At 44.0% G+C, this 11,393-nt stretch overlaps 1 protein-coding gene across 1 annotated transcript in view; it reads right to left on the reverse strand.

Annotated features, from left to right (window-relative positions):
* Positions 1 to 10,778, reverse strand: part of ELOVL6 (ELOVL fatty acid elongase 6) — a 121,509-nt gene extending 110,731 nt beyond the window's left edge. The window contains exon 1 of the mRNA XM_024216955.2: positions 10,580 to 10,778. Coding sequence (XP_024072723.1) covers positions 10,580 to 10,668 — 89 coding nt within the window. The 5' untranslated portion in view covers positions 10,669 to 10,778. The remainder of the gene's footprint in view (positions 1 to 10,579) is intronic.
* Between the last annotated feature and the right edge of the window lie 615 nt (positions 10,779 to 11,393).

Genomic DNA, 11,393 nt, shown 5'->3' on the forward strand with positions numbered 1-11,393 from the left:
ACACACTGCTCATTGGAGATGAGATTCCTGACCCACCCAGCAGCTAACTTCAAGCAGCAAATCATAGGCCAGATCTTTCTCTCACTGAAGTCAACGGAAGCAGGATGAGGTTCTGTGTTAATAAGGACCAACAGGCCCACTGGACATAACAAACACTTAATTTATATCACAGTAGCACCTACTGGCCTCAACCAGGTCAGGGCCCCACTGTGCTAGGTAGTGTATAAACATAATAAGTGACAGTTCTGATCCTGCAATGAACTCTCTGTGGGTGCACCCATGTTCACATGGAACCCAACTGAAAACAGAAGTCTGCTCCCACGGAGTTCACTAGGTGACTGCAGCCTAACAAATTACTAGTCTGCCTGCACTATCTCCCTAGTCACATTACTGCATTAGAATTTAATCAGACTGTATCTATTTATTATAGGCAGTAACAGAACAATCTCCTTTGTTAATAGTATTTACTGATTTTATATGAGAGATGTTAAGGATTGCCAGGTTGCAAAGGGTTGATAACTGTAAATGCTTTATTAGAAATACTAACAGAGGGAAAAAAGAATACATCAACCTAAGTAACAGTGGTACATTGTCAAGGTTTGATTAAAAATTGAAACTCATGAATGGTATATTGTGCAATACCTGAGAGTAGTCAAAAATCATGACTAACATAACAAACTAACTGCTAACAGCAGCTCAAGCATGCTCATATACGCTTGTTTTTCTTAACATGTGGGACTGACCTTTAAAAAAGAAACTGATGAGTGACTGCTCCTTGTATCTAATGCATTTATCAAGGGCAGTGGTTCTCAACCAGATGTCCAGGGCCCCCTGGGGGACCATGAGCAGGTTTCAGGGGGCCAGCATTAGACTTGCTGGGGCCCAGGGCAGAAAGCCAAAGCCCCTCCCCACCCCTCACCCCCACAATCCTAGCTGAGAACTAAGCAGGTAATTCAAAGTGCATGTGTATGTGTACAAAATATTAGAATGTATCTTAATGACCAAATACTACCTCCAGGGGGAGGGTTATTGGTGGGGTAAGAAGTTTCATGAGTTTCCAACAGATCCTCCCCACAACTGAGAGGGGTTTGGAGGGGCAGGGACGAGGCAGGGAGCATTGCTTACAAACCTAGGATCCATGGGGAAGACACACTTCAGTCCTGAGGAGAATAAGCCTCACCACATTGCTCCTTTGCCCCCCCTCCCACTCAGACAGCATGATTCCCGTGGAATCCATGTTGCCATTGGCTAATAAACCTATGCTTGCAGAAATCCCCTCCCCCCACCCTGCTTCTAGCAGCATTTGCTTAGGTGATGGTATTGGGTAACAGTTTTCAAAAGCACGTAAGCGACTTATGAACCTACAACCCATTTTCAAAAGTGACATGGGGTATTTAGGAGACTGCTCCTAAGTGCCTATGTCAGTTTTGAAGATGGAAGCAGGCAGGGTCCAGAGTCACTTGGGCACTTTTGAAATGTTGCCCATCGTTATTACTTTATTATTTCTACAGCATTATAAGTGTGAATGGTGCTTTACAGACAAATAGAAGATGAAGTCTTGGCTCTCAGAAACTTAAAAATTAATGATGCCACATGAGGGATGTGTTCAAACACCATGGGCATAGAGTGAACAGGAGGCCACGGGCTACAGTGGTAAGTTTAAATTAGCTTGGTTACAGATGTTGACACATATCTTGAGAGTTAGGATTTTTCTTCTTAATATTCTTCTCAACCCTTTGCAAACACTGGTATTTGCGGCACATGCACACAACCATCTACAAACATCCCCAATAAACAGACTGTCTCTGAAATGCCATGCATTGTCATTCCGACCTACCTCCATCCCTGGCAACTCCATGTAGCCTTAACCCCCAAGGAGCTCCAGCAGACTGGCCTTTTGCTGAGGGTGCCAGTGGGGTGGAGACAATGCAGCGGACTTTGCACTCCCCCTATTTCTGCATCACCAGAGTATTCTGCTGGATGATGGTGCTCTCCACTCAAGGTAACAAAGAGACGGATTGGTCCCATACTTAGCAATAACTCAGGCAAGGAACATTACCAAAGCAAGCCTCAGTTTCTCTCTTTCTGACATACACACACCACCACATGAACCGTTAGGTGGAAATATGGAGATTTGTGTGCGCAGGCATTTATCTGAATTTATGCCTTATTCTATTATCATGTTATCATTTCTGTTTGTTTTTTTTTACACTGTCTAGGACCTGCTCCTTAGGCAGGTGAAACTCCCACTGACTTCAGTGGGAGTTTTGCCAGGGTCAGAATTTCAGAACCAGGCCTATAATGACAATGACCTGTCTGTGTGATTTGTGGGCTCCAGGGGCATGACATAGCAGCTCACCAGCATCACCCCTCTTTGTCCCTAATGCAGGGGGCATTTCTTGAGAATGGTGGAGTCAATGAGGTTTCCTTATACTTTGGCCTTCCCTGGCAGTTGGAATGACCTCCGGGAACCATGGAGAGTGGGACACACAAGTTAGAACAACCTTCAGTTTGCTCAACGTTAAGTCCTGCAGGGATCTATCCTGGGTTCAGTTCTATTCAATAACTTCATAAGTGATCTGGATAGCGGCATAGAGAGTACACTTATAAAGTTTGCAACCAATAACAGGCTGGGAGGGGTTGCAAAAGCTTTGGAGGACAGGATTAAAATTCAAAATGATCTTGACAAACTGGAGAAATGGTCTGAAATAAATAGGATGAAATTCACTAAGGAGATATGCAAAGTACCACACTTAGGAAGGAATAATCAGTTGCACACTTACAAAATGGAAAATGGCTGCCTAGGAAGGAGTACTGCGGGAAAGGATCTGGGGGGTTATAGTGGATCACAAGCTAAATATGAGTCAACAATGTAATACTATTGCAAAAAAAAAAAAAAAAAAAAAAAAAAAAACATCATTCTGGGGTGTATTAGTAGGAGTATTGTAAGAAAGACACAAGAAGTTCTTCCGCTCTACTCAGCACTGATAAGGCCTCAACTGGAGTATTGTGTCCAGTTCTGGACACCACACTTTGGGAAAGATGTGGACAAACTGGAGAAAGTCCAGCAGAGTGCAACAAAAATAATTATAGGTCTAGAAAGCATGACCTCTGAGGAAAGACTGAAAAAATTGGGTTTGTTTAGTCCGGAGAAGAGAAGACTGAGGGGTGACAAGATAACAGTCTTCAAGTATGTAAAAGGTTGTTATAAAGGAGAGGGTGATAAATTGTTCTCCTTAGCCACTGAAGACAGGACAAGTAGTAATGGGGTTAAACTGCAACAAGGAAATTTTAGATTAGGAAAAAACTTCCTAACTGTAAGTGTAGTTAAGCACTGAAACAAATTACCCCGGGTGGTTGTGGAATCTCCATCACTGGAGGTTTTTAAGAAGAGGTTAGACAAACGCTTGTCACAGAACGTCTAGATAATACTTAGTGCTGTCTCAGTGCAGGGAACTGAACTATATGACTTAATGAGGTCTCTTCCAGGCCTACATGTCTATGATTCTAATTTATGCCAGAGGATAGGCTCTGCCCAGGATTGTGGGAACACAAAAGTGGCTTAAACCTGTCTCTGCCCTCCATTCATGCCTCCAACCTTCGACCTGGCTTGAGCAGATCAGAAAAACTGGCTCCATGTGGACAACACACATTTCTTTAGTTATGGTGCTTATGCAAATTATTAAAAGCAAATGAATTTTAAAAACTAATTGAGCTATCAACGTTTATGCTCTTTATTACACTTCCCCCAGCTTTGATTCTGAAAAATCAACTGTTAGATTCAAGTTTGTTTGTAATCACACTCAGTGCTGCAATGCTACAGTTTCAGACAATAAAGGGTTAAAAACAATTGCAGCCATTGGAATTTGTTTTTAAATTGCAGAAACATTTCTATTGGTCTCAGGTTTATAAATCTGAATTGCCTGTGCCCATTAAATAAATGACTGGCTTACTTCATACAGTGTTTCATTTTGTACAAAAGCTTTCTTATTAAACAGCCCTCTTCTATAATATACTCCAAAGAACATTTGTAGCAAAATAACTTACAGAGTTAGGACCAATGCTGCTCTTATTTATACCTGGAACTCCATCTGGTCTGCAAATGTTAAATGAGAGCAGATATTGGCCTGTATATTATATATATTTGTTTGTTTGTTTGTTTGTTTTAAAGAGAGTAAATCATTTCAGAAATAAGCAAACCTGAAAAAATAACAGTTTGAAAAGAAGTATCTACTACTGGTAGTATACATTACTATACGAACTGTACCAGGTTCCACAGAACAGACAGGGGAAAAGTTTGTGTGTGATTTTAGGCAAACCCTCTCATGACGTAACCTCACATACATAATCTCTGAGCAGTCAGCACAGACCTCAGGCTTTCCTATTGGTGAACACAGTGTCAGCAGACATCAGAAGATAATTATTATTGGCTAGACAATTACAACAGGAGCAACTGTCATTTAGTGCTGCTGGCATAAACCTGGCAGTCTGTAGGAGTACAAGGAAAGAAAGAGTGAGGATTTATTGCTCACTCAGTTAATTTCTATCATTTTTTCCAATCACTGACCAATTTTGCTACCTCACTGACTGCAGCTGTAAACTAGAAACCCAGCTCTAGAATCCATTTCACAGTACATCTGACTGCAATGTAAATTTTCTTTAAATAAATCATTTATGTGTACGTTCTACCTGACACAAAATAAATACAATAAATAAGTAAAAACGTATTAACTCCTCATGCAGCTCTTTAGCTAGAGAAGCAAGAGTCTGCAGATTTTGCTAATTTCCTATACTCCCCTCCCCCCTTTTTGCAAGAATTTTTTTTTGGGGGGGTGGCATAATTTAAGAAATCATCTTAACAAGTACTGGGCCCAATCTTGCTCCTGCTGAAGTCAACGTTCCTAAAGTATGGGCAGAGCAAGGATGAGAGACACCGTATAGTTTGGTATTTTTAAAAAAGCCATCAGCTATATGTAAAAAACATACATCATTAAGTGAAGTAAGATTTTATGATAACAAGTGGGCCTACTGGCCCTAAAAAGCATTGTGTGATTCTGTTAAATTAACTGCTGAGTCAGTAATCACACCTCCAGTGGGTGGTGCATTGCCAGGTCTTTGTTTGGCAGCCAGAAGAATCATTCTCAATTAATTTTTAAGTGGGAAAGAACCAGAGATTCTGTGGGGATAGCTAGAGGGATGGATTTACATTATACATACACCCACATTAACAGAAACACAAATATTAGCTCATACAGATCACAAAAAACATCATTCATTTTGCCTGCATTTAAAAACACTATGCTATTTACTACATTGCCAATTTAGCCCAGATTTCAATGGGACTGCATCCGCACAGCACTCCACCCATAGGATTAGGGTCTTCATGAAGTAAAATAAGAACATCTGGAATTAAAACATGGAAGGCCTGATTTACCATGGTTACTCCCACTATATGTCAGTGGAACTCCATTAATTTCAGCTTCTAAGGAGGAAATTTTCAAACTCCCTTAGTGCCTAATTCTCATTCACTGTCAAAAGTCCCCACGTAGGCAGCTTGCTGGAGGCATAGTTGGAGAGTGAGAGCGTGCCAATAGTGCTTGTTGCTATGAGGATTCTGGATTGCATCACAGTCCATGGGCAGCCCAGGATGGGCCATTGCAGAGGGACATTTTGGTCACTGGAATGGCCCAAAATCCAGAAGGCATGAAAGGGTGTAAAGCCACTTTTGCCATACTCTCCTGTAGGCTTCAACTACTGTGCTGAGTTTTTGTATGAATAAAATTGTATAAACTATTTAGATTCCAAACATGCTATCCAAAATGCAGACACAGTAAATTCCCTAGGTCTGTTTCACCCTATCCATTCAGAATAATCATTTAAAACATTGCAGATTTATTTTAGGTAGCCTGGTAAGATATCAAGATACATTTCTAACATGGAACTGAAATAATAAATGCAGCACCTATTTGAACTTCTTTCTACCTTCCATCTACTGTTATGGTGATGATGATGTATTCTAACTTAAAAGACTATTGCAACCTCTAGTATAAAACCTCCCACCAGTGGAATGTCTTGATTTTTTTTAAAGCAACGATTTTGCTTATTCCACTGATATTTGCATTTGCTAAAAAACCAAACATGTTTATCCCTGAAACATGCTCTTTAATATGCCTATTTTAGGGCCCTTATGTTAATTACACTGGTCCAGACAACTTCATATCAAGCCTATAGCAAAGTCAAGAAGCCATTTACTATCCTTCATCTGTGTATAGAAATCCCATTATGTCACTCTGGTGGGAGATAAAGAGGCCTTTCCTCATGCTCTTTACCTACTGAATTTTATCACATAAGTTCTCTTAAAAATTAAAACACTGGAAACACGATTAATTGTTTTGTTAGGGAGGTGAATTTCCTGTACAAGTTTATCATCTACTTAACTACAAAGATTTTTTACTAGCATTTCCAAGGGAACACTCATAAGGCAGAAAGCATCTCAATGGACACGACTCCATTTCATTTTCAATAATGTTCTCAAACCTGAGCAAATCTCTCCTACTACAGTTTAACATGAACTGGAGGTCTTAATTCATCAGTGCCCTTAAAACAGATGAAGTTAGATTGAGAAGTTCACACACGGATGACCGAATCTCTTCAACTATAAAGTAATAGCATGAAAATGTTTGTTTCCCCCTTGAATCTAGAGAGTGGGAGCTTAATATTATTGGAATCGCAGAGGCAAACCTTTGCAGTAAATTGAGGCACTTAAGGGGATTTTAATAATACTATCTAGCACTTATACAACACTTCACATCTTCAAAGCAATCTACAAACATTAACTAATTAATCTTCAAAGCACCTATCGGGTAGTTATGCAAGCAATATTATCCCCATGTTACACCTGGGGAAACTGAGGCACACAGCAGTTATGCAATTTCCTCAATGTGACGGTCACATAATGAAGTGCAGCAGAACCAAGAAGAGATCACAGGAACCTGACTTCCAGTCATGTATTAATTCATTAGGCCACACAGCTTCCTTAGTGGGCTTATGAAAGTATTTATTGAGGCAACAATTTCCTCCACCCCAGAGAAATCAATTATTTTTTGTCAAGGTATAATCAAGGTGCAGACTCCAGAGAAAATAATACAAAAATAACAACAATAATGATAATAAGTAAATAAAAAGATTTTGCAGTCTGTTCAAAAGTGTCTGGAGGTCCGGATTTGGTCTGCGATACGCCCATGGACTATCCCTGCCTCTACCCCTTTACTGAAATGTTACATCATGAGGATAAGTTTCTCCAGGAGCAGAGAGAGAGAACAAAAAGAACAAGATCCAGAGCTACTAAGCCTAATAAGATTTTTAAGATCTAAGAAAATAAAAACAAACAAAGGCAAAACAAACAATCAGGCTGAACAGAGTGCCTCAATAGGTACCCTTCAGGAGCTAATTTCCCTAATCATCTCTCCTGCAGGTGAACAGAGAAGCCAAAGCATTTAATGGTCATTTTAATTCATTGTTGTTCTAGAAACCACATGTGCCACTGAGCTATCCCAGAAGCATTCCTGGTACCCCAGTGAGGGCCTTGGATCATTTGGCCTAGCAAACCCAGGAAGTGCAGCCTTAGCTTGTAGCTGGTTCCTATCCCTCATCTATCACCCCCTGGGAAACAGGGAAGTTACTCACTGTGTGAAGCATTGGGGTAGCAGGATGAGAAGAGAGATGGCAAGGGATGTGAGGGGAGTGTGTGGTAAAGGAGTGAAGAGATGGGACACAGGATATGAAGGGAAGGATGCAGCACAGAGGCAAATAAATGAGAGGTTTGGGGGCAGTGTGCAGCGAAACAAGCAAGCATAAGGGGCAAAGGGAGGGGGAAAGAATGGCACAAAGCGGGAGGTGAATGCAGAGGGTTAAGGAATGACGGGCACAGTGTGCATTGGAAGGCAGATGCAAAGGGTAAGGGATGAGAGGTACAGGAAGCAGGGAGAGAGAAGGGGGTGCAGGACAGGGGTTGGTGAGGCACTTGCTTTTCATACACAATCAAAGCACAGCAGCAGAGGAGGTGGTGGGAGGCGCTAAGTCTTGCACTGGGGGCTTTGCTTTTCACCTGGCCACTTTAGTGTTGATTTTATAATGAGTCTCGTGATATTTAGTGTGTTTGTTAAAGCCACAGGTCCGGTAAGCATGTGATGAGGTGAGACTCTTGGCTTTCATTTCCTACACAAATGAAGTTTCTAGCTCTCTTGGTTGCCCAGAAAAATGTAAGTGACCCAAGTGCAGCCTAAAGGTGGGAGAAACCAGAAGGCACATAGAAAGAACCCAATATTTATTATTAATTAGTTTTACGTCTCATGATTAAGGCTACGATTTAGTCATGGAGGTTGCAGAAGTCACGGAATCCATGACCTCCAGTGATCTCTGTGACTTCAGTCTGTGGCGGTCGGGAGCTGCAGGGTCCCCCGCCACCTGTGGGGGCAGGGAGCTGCGGGGTACCTCCGCCGCCTCTAGCAGCCCCCAGAGCTTCAAGCCACTGCAGGCCATGGGGTACCCTGCAGCTGCCAGCCGCCGCAGGCAGCGGTGAACCCCCAAGCTCCCAGCCCCAACAGGCCCCTGGACCTGTGGGTGGCAGGGGTACCCTGCAGCCTCCAGCTGCTGCAAGTGGCAGGGACCCCACAGCTCCCAACCCTGTACAGCAGGGGACCCCAGAGCTCCCAGCCGCAGCACAGCTGCTCCGCTGCCGGCAGTGTGGGGACCACAGATCCCCAGTTTTGTCACAGATATTTTTAGTAAAAGGACAGGTCAGTTTTCCCAGAATTTTTCTTTATTGCCCCTGACCTGTCCTGACTTTTACTAAAAATATCCGTGATAAAAGCTTAGCCTTACTCATGATTTTAAGGCGCTCATCAATTTGGGGGTCCCGACTCATGATTTTTTAAGTCGGGGGGCTGGCAATTCTGCCATTTCGGGGGTGGCAATGGTGTCTCTTCCTCCGGCCTCCCCAGTCCCTCTCGCACAGCGCTGCTGCTATCGAGGTACCCCAGCCTCCAGCTGCTTCCACGGCGAGCCTCCGCTCAGCTGTGGACACCCCCAGCCCAGCTGTGGACACCCCCAGCCCCGTGCACCAGCGCAGGGCTCCCCGCAGCCTAGGCCCGGCGTGAGGCGCCGGGGGAGAAGGAGGGTTAAATGCGGCAGCGAATGGGGCGCTGATCTGCCTCAGCCGCGGCCGGTCCAGCCCTGGGAGGGAGCGGGAGGAGGAGTGGAAGATTTGAAAGGGAGGCGAGCGAGCACTGGAGAGCGGCGCACGTGTGTGTGTCCGAGCGGCCAGGGGATGGCGGCTCTCCAGTCCCGGGCGGCGCGGCGGCAGCAGGCCAGCCAGCGAGACCCGCCAGCCGGCCCGCCCATGGTCGCCCGGGCAGAGAGGAAAGCCCCACTCCCTAAAATCGCAGCAGCAGAGCGTGCGCCCTGTCTGCAGCGACCCGGTAGCGTCTCCCGCTCACTCCCCCTCGCTCTTCGTCTCATCAAAGAGAGACAAGGGGGGTTGTGAGAGAGAGAGAGTCTCGCCGGCGAGCTCTCGCTCTGTGAATGCCGCCAGCCGGTGTCTGGGTAGACCTCACTACAGGCTTTTTCTGGATCCAATCCTTCACCTAGAGGACCCTGCGTTTGTTTGTTCTCACACATCCTCCCGGCGAATACACATGCACTTTGCAAACCCTGCCGGGCGACTCCATGCTCTGGCTGGCTGTACCCTCCAGTGCCTGGATTGTCAGGCACCCATCGCAGACATGATGTGCCCTGCATGGGAACTTTTCCTGCACGAGTTCCCCGCCTGCCCCTACGCAGTTTAACTTTTCTCTTTTTCTGATAAATCCAGGTCACTGAAGATCTCCCCCGATACAGACATGCATAAAAAGTTAATAGGAGCGTGGCTGCAGTTTAAGTTGTATTTGAAGCAGGGGACTCGACAGTTCCTTGTGTTTTAACTTCTTCTTCTGCGTTAGAGTTGGAAGGAGGTAACTGGAGCAGTGGGAAGGGGGGACGGGGGGAGAGACCCAGAAAGAGGAAATGGGGCACACGTACAGAAAAGAGTTGCAAGGAGAAAAGAAGGGCATAAGGGAGATGGCAAAGGTAGGGGTACAACAGCGAACGAGGAAAGAGGAACAAAAGTAAAATGGAAGGAGGTCGCAGGGAATCGTTTTATCTCATTATAAAAAATATTTTTATTAGTGGGATTGCCATCGGTGTTATATAACTTTTTAAAATTAGAAAAACAGGGCAGTCTCTCAATTTTAGTATCCTTGAGCTTTTATTGTGTGGTTTATGTCACTGGAATAATTCACACATACTCTAATGTGCATATGCACACACTGCTGCACATATTGGTATGTATGTTTATATATACATACACACACACACACACACACACCACTGCACCTCATCGGAGCCAGTAATATACAGAGACTGGCTCAGCGATTACCCTGTAGTCAATTATGTCTAATCCATCCATAGATATAAAACACACATGCTCAGAGAGAGAGAGCTACAGTAGCTACTGGTAAATACTACATTAACCATCACCTACCAATTCTCTTGCATCCACTGGATGGCTTCATTCTCGTTGAATTGCTTTTCAAATTCGTATTCTTGCAAAGTCAACACTGACATGTTCATTGGACCAATCTTCTGGGGGATGCCTTCCTAGGTCTAAAAATAAATATAGTATCTAAAGATCTTTTCCCCTGCGTGTCTTCCCTTCAATCGCCCCTTTCTCTCTCCCCCTCTCTTTCTGTCTCTCTCAGCTATATCCTTGATTTCGCATTGCTTTTCTCCTCTTCCTATCCTTCTCCACCCGTGTCTGGAGGTCTCCTCCTCTCAGCTTCTGCATCCACCCTGAGAGGAAATGGAGGCGTTGCGGTCTTAGTGCCCGTCTGTGTAGAGTTTAGCCGCTGCTTGCTCACAGTGACATGCATATACCTCCTGCAAGTCAAACGTAGCCCCCTGGCTAGAAAATCCTCCACCGTTTAGAACAAGACAGTCTGACTCATGCAAAAACTTGGAAGTAAAATAATCTAGACTAGGTTGCAGCATTAAGGGAATCACTCCTGAGTATTAGCTTCTTTGGCATCTAATCACGTTCACTTCCTTTATGGCTTTGAATGAGACACGCTGCCCAAGCTCCCAGCACTGGAAGCTACTAATGACCTTACCCACGATTTTCACGTTAGAGTAGTAAAAACATATACATCCCAGGAAACATTAAGTACTGCTAATATCAGAACAAAGCTTACAGCACATTTTCTCGGAGATTGGATTTGAAACTGAATATTAACATTTCTTTCCTTTGTGACAGGAAATCACCTGGGGGTGAGGGGAAGAGAATTAGATCAACTGTCCCA

This window comes from Terrapene carolina, unplaced genomic scaffold (genome assembly GCF_002925995.2).
Source record: "Terrapene carolina triunguis isolate 2854851 unplaced genomic scaffold, T_m_triunguis-2.0 Scaffold706, whole genome shotgun sequence".
NCBI classification, from domain to species: Eukaryota; Metazoa; Chordata; order Testudines; family Emydidae; genus Terrapene; species Terrapene triunguis.